This window comes from Desarmillaria tabescens (genome assembly GCF_030435595.1).
Source record: "Desarmillaria tabescens strain CCBAS 213 chromosome Unknown EV420scaffold_5, whole genome shotgun sequence".
NCBI lineage: Eukaryota > Fungi > Basidiomycota > Agaricomycetes > Agaricales > Physalacriaceae > Desarmillaria > Desarmillaria tabescens.
In genome coordinates, this window is record NW_026848304.1 from 1,564,347 (window position 1) to 1,578,062 (window position 13,716).

Sequence of the window (13,716 nt, forward strand, 5' to 3'; positions counted from 1 at the left end):
AAACATGTGTATTGAAAAGATAGACAAATGCGCGGGTTGTCTTAGAAGGCTGGTATGTTTTCTGACGCCAGATCGGAATGGCAGATGCTTCCGCTTCCCGATTAAGGTTTCTGATCGTGCAGCTAGTCGCAAGTCGTAGCTGACCAAGCAGCCACGATCTCTCAACCGCCCAGCAGTGTGCTGTTCCGATCACCCGGTTGCTGCGAGCTCTTCGCAGTTATGTTTTCCAGAACTTGCATGGTATCGTATGACTTTAATGAAATTAGGCCATGGTACCCCGTTTGGCAATGATTCGTAAGTCTTCACTGTCAAGTTGAAAAGACCGGTATTCATATTTGTGGCCCCCAGACTAGAGTCATGACGATGAAATATTACGGGACAGGTGCCTCATGCAGTGCGATATGAACCGGTTCTTGATGCACGTGTAAAGGTGGTTTGCCTGTATCAGACATACGATTGATCTCTCCTCGATCCCCACCGGCGGTTCCATATTGTATGATGGCACCGCTCAATTGCCTTATAGCACGATGGGCCGTTCAATTGCCTCCCATTGATCGTCCGCGTCTCAATCCGGGTGCTATGTATAAGTTTAGCACCGCACCCTCTCAATGTCATTCATCTATATTAGTACTTCGCGGTCTCGCTTCCCCGTTCCCTGCATAAGGCATTCGTACCCATCCCCCTTGACGAATCCTTCATGGCGACCTACACCGAGCATCTCCCTTCCCCAGCTCTGTCAGATGTCTCTGCGCATTCCGACCAAGGGTATATGCCTGTGCAGGCATCCCGGCCTGCAGGTCACTATGAGCGCCGACTGGGAGACACCGAGGCGTCGTACTTTCTTCCCTCACGCGAGAGCGGTGTCAATGATATGTTCGTTTTGGATTTAGGTCTTATCAGATGGATTGCTGACCCTGGCGTCAACTAGGTATCTGCACTTGGGTTTTAATGCACCCACTAGCCTTGTTCGCCGTTCTAGAGTGAAACTGGTCTGGGCAATTCTTCGTGTGAGACATCCCCTTCTCGCCTCAAAGGTACAAATGCACGACTACGAAGATATTCGATTCGTGTATGTTTCCCATCCTGTACCTCATGCAACAAAACTCAACAAAGTCACATCCAGGTACACTGCCCCTGGCATCAGTTGATGAAGCTCTCCTTGACGCGGATCGCAACTTAGAATCTCGTAGCGCAGTTAAAGATGGTCAGTTTTTTTGTTCATCTTCTCCATTCGATGATCGCCTGGAGACTTACTATTGCTATTGCTCCCCTTAGAATTGATTGATTCCTACTTGAACGGCCCTCGCACACTGTCCACGGATCGTCTGTCCTATCTGATTATATCCTCCGTTGATGAGGGGTCCTCGCTTCCCAGTCCTCCGTCTACGCCCATTCCATCCACTACGGCGCCTCGTGACGCAAATCCAGGCGTGAATCATGATATCCTCATCTGCGCAACTCATTTCCTGGGTGACGGCATGGCCCTACATCAGTTCGCCAACGACTTCTTCGGTCTCCTGGGAAGCTCCAAGAACGAGCATGAGCTCGAGGGAGTCTTGAGAACCGAGTGGGAAACCCGATGCAATAAGGCTAATGATGTCAGTGTGCCTAGATTGGCCCAACCTTCAAGTTCCTTCTGATCGAAGTTGTATTTTAGGAATATACTCTACCTTCGTCCCTGGAGGATAGGCTTCCCGCGGCGCCCACCGGACGTTTTCACAGTGCAGCCTGTCGAGTTGATTTCCAGAGGTGCCAGGATAAATTAATAGTAGGTGTTCTCAGCTCAAAACCCGGTTCGCTACCTCACGTCGATTGATTAAGGGCGGGCATACGTTCCCTCGTAGGTCCGGTCAGCCTCGGCGGACTATCAGTCCCAACCATCTCCATCGATGCCGAAAGGACGAAGAAGATGCTGAAGACGTGCAAAGCGCATGGTGTCTCAATATCTAGTGCATACTTCGCTCTTTGCAACATTGCGTGGGCGAGAACCACGGATTCGAAGTGGGAAGTTCCTTCGTAAGTGTATTCAATATTCTTTGCCCGTTCGTCGAACTTAGAGAATTTCTCAGGATGATGTACTCCGCTCTCAACCTCCGCCCCAACCTCAATGCCAACAAAGCGCTAAACGACTCGTACTGGTACCTCGCCATCGGGTACTTTAATGTCGTTCTTCCTTCGTTCTTCCCCAAGACCGGCGACTTGTCCAGAACCTTCTGGCACCGTGCTCGTTCAGCGAAGGAGCAGAGCACCCAGGCCGCTAAAAGCCCCTTGCTCATTTCTCGAAGCCACGAGATGGCTCGTGAGCGAGGTGTTCGAGCACGAGCCTGGGGAAAGGAGGACGATGAGAAGGCGCGAGGCGTTTGGGTGCCCCCACCACCCAAACCAGCAGTCCAAGGACCCTCGCGCGCGCCTTCTGCTGCGCTGATTGGGCTGTCTTTGCTTGGGAACCTTGATGGAATCTACAAGCATGCGAATTTTGGGGACGTGAAGCTTCATACGTTGACCACGGGATCTCGTCAACGCGCTGGGGGAATGCTCTTGTTTGGTTACACTTTTGTTGGCAAGCTCTGGATCAGTTTAGGATACGACGAGAATGGCTTTGAGAAGGAGACTGTCGACAAGTTTTGGGACAATTTGCTGCAGAGCACGGACGAATTTTTGGACGCGTGACGCTATTATTATTTGCATGTTATCATTATCGGACTAATGCTAGTCAAATATTATACCTATAACCACAGCATGTACTTAGAGGTATCGGAAGGTGTTATTGGCCTCGTGTCATGCATGCAGGCTATGCATGAAATTCAAGCTATTTCAATGTGCATTTAATTAAGGTCACCGGCATACCATGTCCGGGGTCATCCACCCGCAGTAAGTATCCACAAACGGCGACATTTAGCCGAATCAGTTTGAACTTGGTTGGTTCACTAGGTTCAATTGGAGTGGAGCACCCCGTAGGGCGCGGAAGCCGAAACCTTGGGGGTGCTAACTTAGCGTGTTTCACGGTTGGAACTTGTACTCGAAGATAAGGGATAGTATTTGGCTTATACTACTTACTTGGAACGGTAAATATACACAAGTTCTAGCTGTGCATCTGCTTATTCTTCAATCATCTTTCAAGTTCGCTATACGGGTTACATACGCCACCCGATCGGCGGTTCTGGATCGACGATAGATCGACGTGTCGGGCTGCGTCGGGAAGTGTCGGGCCTCAATGGATTTCAAAGGTCGATTGTACCTCGCGTGCGTATTTCACTTCGGTTTGCTGAGAAAAGCAGGGGCGCCATCCGGATCTGTTGTAAAACCTAGCGCCTTTTGTCGCGACGGATCAGGTTTCGGTAAAGGCAAGTGTAAGTGTTGCGTAGGATAATCTCGCTTATCTGGCGCTAGCTTCACATCTTAGCACGTCGAGTCTTTGTGACATTATCAACCAATTTTCAACACTTCAAGACGCAATATTTCAATGCATATGTGTCGGACGCTTATAGCCTACATTGGATGTAGCTGTCGATTTGAGTGAACGTCAATCTCTTTAGTCACATCGGTATTGAACACATCATATATTACACAATAGTGTACATTATTTTCCTATACACCTTTCAACATACCTTGTATTGATTCTTATTCTTAATATCAAGCTACTTACCTACTTAATATGAAATTTGTGCATATACCATCTTGAAAGATCCAGCAGAAACCATTATACTCGTACAACCAAACCATATCTCAAGGTCAATCCCAAGCTCCAGGTACAGCTTTGGAACCGGAGGCTTTTGGAGGAGTCTGATGTCCAACGTCCAGCTCTTCGATGAACGTAGTAACTATATTATCCTCGACCTCCTTAGACACCTCACCGTCGGGGGGAACCTGGGAGCGAATCGTGGATGTCATGTCGGGATGTCCCTTCTCTGTGAATCCCATGTCGCCAAGTTTCTTGACAATCCGTCCCACAGCCCTATCAGCGGGGCTGAGGGAAACCGTATGTCCATGATAAGTATTGGCGCGACGCGGAACGCCTGTCATCTCAAGCTGGGGGTAGCGCCCGCGCGCTTGGCTCACAAGATGGGGAGTAGGGGGAGTGAGTACGCTAGCGGAAGGCGCTGCGGGAGGGATGATGGGCTCAGCTTCCTCCGTCTTTGGAATAATGCTGTCATCCATAGACCTGAATGCATGATTAGCTAAAGGCCGAAAACCGGGGGGAAAAGATACACACATTTCAGGAGGCGGCGGCGGTGGAGGAACAAGACCATGACCCCACATCTTCGCTCTCTGTCGCTCTGCACGATCCCGACGATACCTGTCCTTCTCGGCCTTGTACAAGAGCTTGGCAGCTTCAACTTGCGCCCTAAGCTCCTGGGGAGTTGGCTTAGAGGGCTCAACATCAGCAACGGGAGGCGGCGGGGGCGGGGGCAGAGGAGAGCTCCATGACCACTGAGGCGGTGGCGGGGGAGGGAAATCGTGATCGGGCGGGTGCGGGAATCCGTGGCCAGGAGGGGGTGGAGGGTGTGGGAATCCGCGGCCAGGGAATACATGATGAGGAGGAGGGCCAGGAGGGAACGAACCAGGAGGCGGGGGTCCGGGACGACGAGCACCGGGAGGTGAACCGAATGGCGATGCCCATCCATGATGTCCAAAGGGTGGGCTACCATGACGGCCGGGTCCACCACCACGGAAACCTCCGCGGCCACGACCACGGGGGGAAGGATGGAATGGGGGGAACCAAGTAGCCGTGGGGGAAGACGCCGGCTCTCTTCGTTCACTAGACCCAGCAGCTGGAGGATCCGCGGAAACGCCAGCAGCTTGAGCAACAGTGCGAGCGAGATGAGCAACAGCATAGGAAACCCTGCTAGCGGCTTCCTCTTCAGCCCTCTTCAGTTCCGTTTGAGCCACCTGCGTATATTCAGTAGCCGCTTGGTGCAAAGCCTCACGATGCGCAGTCCAGTAACTGCCATTGGCCGCGTTCCTGACGAGATTCCTGAAGCCTTCAGACAGCTCTGGGTGAGCTGCAAAGGCACTAGAGAAGGCGTCAATGAGCGACGCGATGTCATGAGTGAGAGAAGGAGTAGGACGGGGGTCTTCAAGAGGCGCAAGAGGTGGATCATCATCTTCGGCTGCCAGGGTCTCGGTAGCGCCGGCGACCGACTCATTACTGGCTTTGAGCGCTTCAGACTCGGCTGGGACACTCACGCCCTGCGAAACACCTCCTTTGGGAGTGCTTTGGTTACCGATGACTGGAGCTACCGAGGAAGGCTTGTCACTCTTGGGAGGAGACGGGACGATATTTGAGAAACGGGGGGTGGAGTTGGCACTCAAGGGAGGCAGAGAGTGTCTGTCAGCAGCACTAAAAGGGCGGAAAGGAGGCGGGATGCTATCAGTGGAAACGGACGAAGAGATATCCAGAGCCTTTCCTTTGCCCTTGTCAAGAGGATGTGGGGCCAGGCTATCGTCATCCGAAGAAGAGTCAGCATGACTGTCGTGAACTGACTCGACAAATCCATGTTCCTCCAAGTCGGGCGGCATAAACATATTGGTGAAGTTGGGGACACGGATGTTCTGCCAGTCGTCGTCAACATGGAATGGTAGACTGGGATCACCTCCAAAGGTGTCGCGATGACTAGTAGGCCCAGGACGAGGCGTCTCGGGCAAAGACTTGTCATCGAGATCAACCCTAGGCATCCTGGTATCCTGCACCGTGAACTTTACAACTTCTCCAGACTTGTACGTAGCCTGGAAGAAATCCTGGAGCTCATCCTGAGTACTGAGGGTGACTTTGTCGTCGTCGGCGTCAATGTAGGTAACGGCAATCTTATCGAGCGGTATGTCGTAAAGCGTATTGATCTTGCTCGCAAGAGTTCCCCAAACGGGCTGGTGAGGGAAAGAAATGCGACGCGTCTGACCGCTACGCTCGTCTCGAAGTTTGAACTGAATGGCCATCGTGAGATGGATGTAATAATGAAGAGTTGCCATCGCCGGACCGCGTTTATATATCCGGCAATTTCAAACTCCGCTTATCCAATCACGCTGCGCAAGCTCCATCGGTCCCGCAAGCATAGCTTGCGCATAGCATTCCATGCTGCGCAGAACACTCGAGAATCACTCGCAATACTTTATCTGATTCATTTGTACCTTGCTAGTATACATGCCACGTTTACTTCTTTATGACTCGTCACTTATGCAAAGATAGAGAGGCGAGGGTCGATGAGAACTGGATCGTTTAACTAGAAGGAAATGTGAACGAGTCAACAAAATGTCGATATAATTAGAAACACACCCTCAGGTTGATACTGAGATTGCTGATGCTCTTGAGTTGCTGTTCAGACAGGTTGAAGTCAAGATTGCCCAGGTTCTCAATGAGGCGGTCATCGGTGGTGCTCTTAGGAATGACCGCGATGCCGCGTTGCGTGGACCATCGAAGGATAACCTGTCCCGGGGCTGACGTCAAAAGTGAGTCATTTCTACGGACAGGGGAATGGTGTTGACGCGACTGACTCTTCTTGGTTGCAGCCGCTACTTGTTGGATCGCGTCGGTCGTAAGAAGACTAGCTGCGGACTTGTCCATGCCTATCTCGATGTATCCTTGAGGTCCAAACGAAGAATATGCAGTAACCGCAATACCCCAAGCTTTGCAGAAATCAACAAGTGGTTGTTGGTTGAGGTAGGGGTGCAATTCAATCTGAAGAACCTGGGGTTCGTATCGAGCATATCTCAAGAGGTCCAGGATCAAAGATGACTGGAAATTACTTTGGGAGATGTCTTAGCGTAAACAAACATGCTTTAATGCTGAACATTCACCTGATACCAATGTTCTTTGCGATACCAGCATCAACTAATTCTTCCATAGCGGTCCAAGTCTCTTGAATGGGCGTGTTCGCTGTTCATCGTTGATTAGCAAAACAAAGAGGGCACCTATGCATAACGAGCCTACCGAGATGAACTTTGCCGTCATCACCCCACCATTCAGGAGGGTAACGGTGGTTGGGATCGACATACTCGAGAGAGACCGGGAAATGGATGAGGAAGAGATCAAAGTAATCAATCCCCCACAACTCAAGTTGTTTCTTAGCAAGGGCGTGGACCTAACCGCGAGATCTATCAATATATGCAATACTATTATGTTGTAGATACACTCACATGTTCCTTAGCGTGGAAGGTGTTCCAGAGCTAACGACCATATACGTTCACTTATGACAAACATTTTCTGAAAAGACGCTGACCTTGGAAGTGATAACTAGAAAGAGTCTTAGCCATAGACAACGAAGGATAGCAATGAAGACACACAAATATCTTCTCGCTTGACAAGGCCATCTGCAATGGCCCTGCGAACACCCTCACCGGACTCTTTCTCGTTGCCGTAGTCTCCAGCACCATCAAATAGACGGTATCCAACCTTGATGGCGTTGTATACGGTCTAGAGCAGGGTCACTCTCCGTCGCGGGCCGTAAACATGATATTCTTACATCTGCGCACGAATCCTTGGGTATCTGGCAAGTAGAAGGAAGTTAGGCTATTGACCAGAAGCTTCAAAACACCGCGTACCTTCCAGAGGCCAAGGCTGGTACGGATTAGGAACGTTCGTTACACAGGTAAACGAAGAGCGACTCACCCAACCAGCGGCATCTAATAGCTGATCAGCATCTCAAGCGTGAAAGCGAAAGAGGTATAAAATACCTTCTGGTTTGTTCTCTTCAATACGACGGTCGACATGATGGTGGTGATAGAGAAGAGAGAGATGTGAAATCGAATACACCCGTTGTGGACTTTTATAGAGAAGAATACGCCCCCACGCTACGGCCCGTAATTGAGCCCTATGGCCGCTTGCTTATCGATTGCATCACCATTGCATCGGATGACCCTCGGATCTGTACCAACTTCTCTCATTCTATGTGGAATGCTGTCAAATCACCGGTAATACAAGCACCACGGCTCTAAGGATAAAGTTCTTGGGAATCTTCCGTATTGTCTCCCCACTCCATCACACAAATGTGGATACATAGTAAGTTTGAGATGTGTTCAGGGCAAAATTCGAAACAAATTCGAAATGGGTGATTGAACGCGTTAATGACGACACAGTCACGTGAACTATCGAAAATTTCCTTGTCCGACGCGACGAGCGTCATATACGACGTCCAAGCCATTTCCGTAAGGTCACCTCGCTCCCTTGACATACTGGAATGAAAGTGTTTATTTAGATATGTCTAACTACTCAGCAAAATGCGGTTTCATACCGTAGGACTTGGTCCCATAGGCTCTCTCATCACCCACCACCTGAAATCCAGCATTGGTCCTACCGACACGGTCACTATTATCCGTAGGAACTCCAGACAGGCACGCGAATTTGGCGAGCTGTTTGGAAACACTATCCGCGTTGAACACCATGGCATTCCTTCCGTCTCGACGGGTTACTTTTGCCAGATACCAAATCCATCACTTTCACATTCTCCGCTTGCACAGGAAACATCGGAGGATATCATCGACTCACTAATAGTCACCATGAAAACATATCACACATTTCCTATGATGCGCATGCTTTCATCACGTCTGACCTCCGCCTCCACTATCCTTCTTCTGCAAAATGGTATGGGGATGTACGAAGAACTCGTACAGCGTATATTTAGCGACCCCCGAGAGCGTCCCAATTTTATCCTTGCAACTAGCACCCATAGGGCGCACACGAACCACGCTCTATGTGATATCATCCATACACACGCAGGCGAGCTCGCCTTCGGGATCATTCCGAACGACACCAATAAGGATTTCGATGCCGGTTTTTACGATAAATCAGTTCCTCTATTCGACCGCAAAGGTCGGCTCTCAGACATCGTATCATCCCCTTCCGATCCCTACTATAACCGCAACAGAACACTCCGGGACACCGTGGAGACACTTCTGAAAATGAAGTCTCTCAACCCATCATGGAAACCCCTCCCAGAGATTCAGACAAACTTGCGATGCAATCTCGCTTTACGCTCTGTGGTCGATCCCCTCACCGCTCTTCTCAACTGTCGAAATGGACAGCTTCTCCACTCTCCTTCGTTTCGCACCATCACACGCCGGGTCACTTCTGAGGCTTCCCGAACATTTGCTGCAGAGATAGATGCCCATCTCAAAATGGCTCATTCCGAGGATGGGGAGGAGGATGACCCAGCCTCACGTACTATTCTCCCACGAAAGTTGCAACCGCTTTCGCTGGAGGAGGATGTCCTCAAGTATGTGCTGGACACTAAAGGCCATATTTCGCCTATGTTATCAGATATAAGAGGAGGAAAACCTACGGAGATCCTAAATCTAAACGGACACCTTCTTAAAATGGCTTCGCAGTACAAGATATACGTACCTTGGACGGCGCTACTGCTGGAGTTGGTCCAGACGCGCAGTGCTATACCGTTGGATCAAATGTTGTGAGATGGACTTGGGTGAACGCTGACGTTCCTGTTCACTTTACGTTTGGGCTTGAGTAGCTCTGTTCCTGTTGCTTGTCATCGGTCTTATTGATATTAACCAATAACTTACTCATCATGGGCATGAACAAAGCAAGATGGACAGTACATATCGCAATGAGGCGACGGCGTTTAACGAGAGTACGATATATTCGGCGTTTTACATGTTTATGACAGGAGAGTAGTTTTAGGAAATACAACAGAATCTAAAATAAAATTAGTCCCACTCTGGGAGGACAAAGGAGGGGTGTGCGAGCACGTTGCAATCGATGTACCGGGCGCAAATCTTCACGTACCACCTTCAGATTTGGTACTCGTATCCCCTCGTATCTATGCTTTCCATTAATCGAATAAAAAGTAAGGGTCGCATTGAGAAAATGGAGAATCTGGATGGCGCGTGGAGAGGGCGGCCAAGTCGTTGAATATGATATCTTCCGGCCACGAGTATAAGCACGATAGACCTTTTTTGAAATACTGCCCGACTCACCTCTGCATTGGCTTCGTTCCCGAGACATGTGGGGAGAAGCGAGTCAAAACGTACCGTGTCTACCTTTGTCCATCGCACTTCCCGTCTTCCCCCCTTCTTTCGGCCCGCTCAAACCCAATGAAAGATGGAAATGGTGAACGGGAGAACCCGCCTGTTCTCCCAGATGAGTTTTCAGGGTGGATACGCGATGAAATATCCAGCGGGTCCGAGACGATCTTCGTGACAGTGGGAGAAGCGATGGGATCACAAGGCCCGACGTCTATCCAAAGATAGAAGAAGGGCAAGAGAGGAGAGAGAAGGAGGGACTCATATTTCTGCGAAGATTGGAAACGATATTGCGCGTTGGGAGACCACTGGACGATGGTGTCAGGAGTCTTGTAGGCGCCGCCGATCGCCAGCCACCAAGCAACTCTTTTACCGTCCAAAAACGTCAATGACTGTTTCAGCACGACCATAACTTACTTTTTGTTGTCTCCCCTTCTAGATGACTTCTCGAAGAGCGATACGTCGGTATCAGCAAAGAGTCGTGGACCCTTTATCCGCTGTGTGTCTCTGGTGAAAGGACTCCTTTGTTCGAGGCTTAATCAAGGCTCACCAGCTGAAATACATAATGCTTTCTCTTTGTCTTGGTTCCAAGGTTCTAGCCTGGATACAACTTGAAGAGGCTTACTAGGGTTTTGCACTACGAAAGGAATTTGCGGTCTTAAGGACGCGTTCTTCTGTTTGGGGACTATCGAGGCTACTTGTAATGACGCGACTTGCAACTACCAGGACCAGATTAAGTATCTTGCTGATGAATGATTCGGGCTATTCACAACACGAATACGATGGGGAGCTCTCCATCCCCCCCAGGCCAGGGCGCAGAGATGTGATATCTGTGAAGGGTCACGCACGTGAGACGTGATCCTCGTGCCTAATACGTCTGATCGTCGGGCCATTATCTTGGTTGGGTGTCCGAGGCGAATGCCGGCTTGCATTGTTTGAATGCTCGGGGCATTAGATATATCTGAAACGAATCGGATGGAGTACCTTGTGGCGATCGAGTCCGAACGGGATTAAAATTTGCTGCCCTGGAAGCGAAATACTTACGACTGGAAAATGCGGAGAGGAAACAGCGGTATAAAATACCAGGACTCGTGGCGGTTAAGAACAAAGGTAACGGAAATCAGTGTCTGGCAAAGTAGGCGAGGCGGCGGACCTGACTGGGAAGGCAAATTTGACTTCCTGTTTGGGCGACATAAAGCAAGGTTCGGGGACGTTCCTTTGTCTGGCTGAGCTGTTACCAAGGCCGCGACTAGAATGTCATACAAGGGAATCACGAAAGAGCGTGCCGTTACGAATCGAGTTCCGAGTGGACCATCGGTGTCGACCAAAGAGGGATCGTGATGTAGCCTATATAAGAGGCGCCACGTCCATCATGGATCAGTCTTACCTCGCCAGAATATTGCCCTACCCTTGCTCACGACGCTCTACGCTTCATCTGGGACTACGGGACGCCGAGCTGTTATTTTTCGGACGGAAAGCACAACATTGTCCAAAAGAGAGGAACAGTGGGAACAGGAGCAGTCTACAAAGCCAAACAAGTCGCGTCCGGGTACCAAAATATTATCGATAAGTCACGGCTCCCACTGCACACTTTCTGCCAGTTTCTTTCAATTTCAGATCCCTTGTTCTGTCGCCGCCCATAAATTCTGCGCATTTGCTACTCGTCCTCCATCTTCCTTCCCACCTCGACTCCCACTTTTATTGTCCGTCGTTTCCTTTCCCCTCGTCGTTGTCGCTCGAGCTCATTCCTTTGCAGACACATATGCATTCTTTGGCGTTGAGTCCCATTGAACAAAAGGAGAAGGCCAATAAGGAGAGGGACTTTCTCAACAAGTGGCCTGCATATCCACTCTCACGCATGATGTACATGAGTGCGTCGGACGCCAACCACAAAAGTCGACAGACCTTGCTGAATCTGTGGGAAGGATGGTCCCGGCAACCGACCACATCGCCGCCGGATCCAAATTTACGTCTGGCCCTTATCAAGACGAAAACGATGCATGACTTGCAATACTTTATCTTCTTTCGCATGAGAGACCTTCCCACCGAGATCATCACCAACATCTTTCGTCTCGTCTCCTGGTCCGCCACCAAACCAGATGAGAGCGTGAACACTCGCATATTGCTCACCCATGTCTGTCGGCAATGGCGCGCCATCGCCCTCGCAGATCATACCTTATGGTCTGCGATCTGGTTTCGCGACAAGTTCCCATACAACCGTTCCCTCACCTTCATCGAACGTGCTGGCCAGGCCCCGCTCGACATTCGCATCAACGATCCGAGCGAGGCTGAAGCCCTTACTGATCAACAGATGATGTACCTCCTCGACCGCCTCTTCAGAAAAATTGGCACCATCCGAATCTTCATCATGCTCTGCTATAAATGGGAGCCTATCCTCACCATCCTCAAGCGGATGCATCAAGCACTAAGGGGCCCTAGGCCTCTGATTCTCCAGCGCTTCGAGCTTCATCGTCTCGGAGACCCATTCCTTTGGCCAGGGAAAGACTTCACTCCAGTCGGTCACTCAGTTACGATGTATCCTATGATCGGTGGGCCCATGCTCCCACAGCTGAAATATGTTTCGGTGAATGGTATTCACTTTGACTGGAATTCCTCCTCCATCAGCAACCTTACTACCATTGACATCCGTCGGCTTCCATTCGAACATGCAATAGCAGCTCCGGTCTTCCGATCGATGTTGATCAATTGTCCTCTCCTCGAGAAATTGGCGCTTGACGGTGCTGGACCCAAGGGTCCCCCTACCGGCAGACATTCAGCGCCTATCGAACTGAGGCATTTGAAGATCCTTGTGCTTGCCAATTTCACTCCGAACTTCGTTCAGGGCCTTATCGTGCACTTCACCGCCCCTAATGTTCGTGATTTAACGATCATGAACCTTTTCAGACATGAATACACTTCGTTGTACGTCTTCCTGACAGGACGATTCCCCAAAGTACGCATCTTCACCATGTATACGCTCCAGGTGACCAGGGGACTGGGACACACCGCGATGGTTAAATTCCTCGGTTCTATGACAGAGGTTCGTTATATTCGCATCGCGATGCTGGACGCATATGGCCTGAGCACATTCATGTATGACCCGACGACTCCGATGCCTCATAGCGAGCTTTCGCCCCGCACGCGGGACATCTTCGGCAGGGCAGGTGCCCCCAACATGTTGCCGAACCCTCCGCCACAAGATGAGGGAAAGAAGAGGAAGAAGCCAAAGCCGGAGACCTACGTCTTCCCGCAATTGGCTGTGGCGGAGGTGCAGTCGATTGAGAAGGAATGGCTGGCTGCTTGGCTTGCTGGTAGACAGGCTATTGGGGTACCGTTACAGACGCTGTATCTCCAAGGCGACCTGAGTAAGTACGACAGTGATGATCTAAGGAGAATGGGCAAGCTTGTCACAAGCAAGGTTCAAGTCATCGGTCTGGGGCAGAAGACTCCGGAGGAAGAGACGTCGTTGTTGTAGTGGGGGGGGCTCGCGATGGGAATTTTTTTTTCCAGAAAAAAAATTCCCATCTAACAGAATATATTTACTGTATGTATGTCCTAAACAGTTTTAGTATCTAATATCTCATAAATGTAGCGTTGCTTTCATCTTATTGCCTCATCCAAATTCCAAGTAGAATAGTGCCTGTATTGCATATACCTATAAAAATTACGAAGATTTGAACTAACTGATTTGCTCCTGAGTTAGAAGTGATCAGAAAGCAAGAATTGCTCGAAATGGAGAACTATGCC

General features: G+C 50.1%; 6 protein-coding genes across 6 annotated transcripts; 4 read left to right on the forward strand and 2 right to left on the reverse strand.

Moving 5' to 3' along the window:
* The first annotated feature begins 270 nt into the window (after positions 1-270).
* EV420DRAFT_1514945 (uncharacterized protein) lies at positions 271-2,841 on the forward strand. Its single transcript, XM_060471863.1, has 9 exons — positions 271-294; positions 524-873; positions 929-1,085; positions 1,114-1,204; positions 1,276-1,598; positions 1,658-1,768; positions 1,822-1,844; positions 1,900-2,016; positions 2,070-2,841. The coding sequence occupies exons 2-9, from the start codon at positions 698-700 to the stop codon at positions 2,668-2,670; spliced, it is 1,599 nt and encodes a 532-aa protein (XP_060336616.1). The 5' UTR covers positions 271-294; positions 524-697; the 3' UTR covers positions 2,671-2,841.
* A 15-nt stretch (positions 2,842-2,856) lies between these two features.
* EV420DRAFT_1514948 (uncharacterized protein) lies at positions 2,857-3,518 on the forward strand. The gene is made up of 3 exons (XM_060471864.1): positions 2,857-3,065; positions 3,122-3,344; positions 3,391-3,518. Exons 2-3 carry the CDS (start codon positions 3,215-3,217, stop codon positions 3,486-3,488), a joined length of 228 nt encoding a protein of 75 aa, XP_060336617.1. The 5' UTR covers positions 2,857-3,065; positions 3,122-3,214; the 3' UTR covers positions 3,489-3,518.
* Positions 3,519-3,732: 214 nt separating this feature from the next.
* On the reverse strand, positions 3,733-5,934 carry EV420DRAFT_1637689 (uncharacterized protein; the record flags this gene model as incomplete). Its single annotated transcript, XM_060476745.1, has 2 exons — positions 3,733-4,162; positions 4,214-5,934. 2 exons carry the CDS (start codon positions 5,932-5,934, stop codon positions 3,733-3,735), a joined length of 2,151 nt encoding a protein of 716 aa, XP_060336618.1.
* Positions 5,935-6,039: 105 nt separating this feature from the next.
* EV420DRAFT_1514952 (NADP-dependent oxidoreductase domain-containing protein) lies at positions 6,040-7,775 on the reverse strand. Its single transcript, XM_060471865.1, has 12 exons — positions 7,669-7,775; positions 7,604-7,617; positions 7,537-7,552; positions 7,458-7,481; positions 7,279-7,408; positions 7,215-7,228; positions 7,132-7,161; positions 6,926-7,076; positions 6,793-6,871; positions 6,490-6,740; positions 6,272-6,432; positions 6,040-6,218 (listed from the first exon to the last, which is right to left on the reverse strand). The coding sequence occupies exons 1-12, from the start codon at positions 7,702-7,704 to the stop codon at positions 6,171-6,173; spliced, it is 954 nt and encodes a 317-aa protein (XP_060336619.1). The 5' UTR covers positions 7,705-7,775; the 3' UTR covers positions 6,040-6,170.
* Positions 7,776-8,211: 436 nt separating this feature from the next.
* On the forward strand, positions 8,212-9,402 carry EV420DRAFT_1261921 (ketopantoate reductase PanE/ApbA C terminal-domain-containing protein; the record flags this gene model as incomplete). Its single annotated transcript, XM_060467102.1, has 1 exon — positions 8,212-9,402. The coding sequence occupies one exon, from the start codon at positions 8,212-8,214 to the stop codon at positions 9,400-9,402; it is 1,191 nt and encodes a 396-aa protein (XP_060336620.1).
* A 2,563-nt stretch (positions 9,403-11,965) lies between these two features.
* EV420DRAFT_1261910 (uncharacterized protein) lies at positions 11,966-13,444 on the forward strand (the record flags this gene model as incomplete). Its single annotated transcript, XM_060467101.1, has 1 exon — positions 11,966-13,444. One exon carries the CDS (start codon positions 11,966-11,968, stop codon positions 13,442-13,444), a length of 1,479 nt encoding a protein of 492 aa, XP_060336621.1.
* Between the last annotated feature and the right edge of the window lie 272 nt (positions 13,445-13,716).

What these genes read in the sequence shown, in the direction of transcription:
- EV420DRAFT_1514948 (XM_060471864.1), top strand. Translation starts at nt 3,215, where the DNA reads ATGGATTTCAAAGGTCGATTGTACCTCGCGTGCGTATTTCACTTCGGT. An exon ending in CGGATCAGGTTTCGGTAAAG is followed by an intron (nt 3,345 to 3,390) that starts GCAAGTGTAAGT and finishes ATCTGGCGCTAG; the next exon opens with CTTCACATCTTAGCACGTCG.
- EV420DRAFT_1514952 (XM_060471865.1), bottom strand. Translation starts at nt 7,704, where the DNA reads ATGTCGACCGTCGTATTGAAGAGAACAAACCAGAAG. An exon ending in AGCGGCTGCAACCAAGAAGA is followed by an intron (nt 6,433 to 6,489) that starts GTCAGTCGCGTC and finishes TTTTGACGTCAG; the next exon opens with CCCCGGGACAGGTTATCCTT. An exon ending in ATCTCAGTATCAACCTGAGG is followed by an intron (nt 6,219 to 6,271) that starts GTGTGTTTCTAA and finishes ATTTCCTTCTAG; the next exon opens with TTAAACGATCCAGTTCTCAT.
- EV420DRAFT_1514945 (XM_060471863.1), top strand. Translation starts at nt 698, where the DNA reads ATGGCGACCTACACCGAGCATCTCCCTTCCCCAGCTCTGTCAGATGTC. An exon ending in GAGAGCGGTGTCAATGATAT is followed by an intron (nt 874 to 928) that starts GTTCGTTTTGGA and finishes GGCGTCAACTAG; the next exon opens with GTATCTGCACTTGGGTTTTA. An exon ending in GGGCATACGTTCCCTCGTAG is followed by an intron (nt 1,845 to 1,899) that starts GTCCGGTCAGCC and finishes CGATGCCGAAAG; the next exon opens with GACGAAGAAGATGCTGAAGA.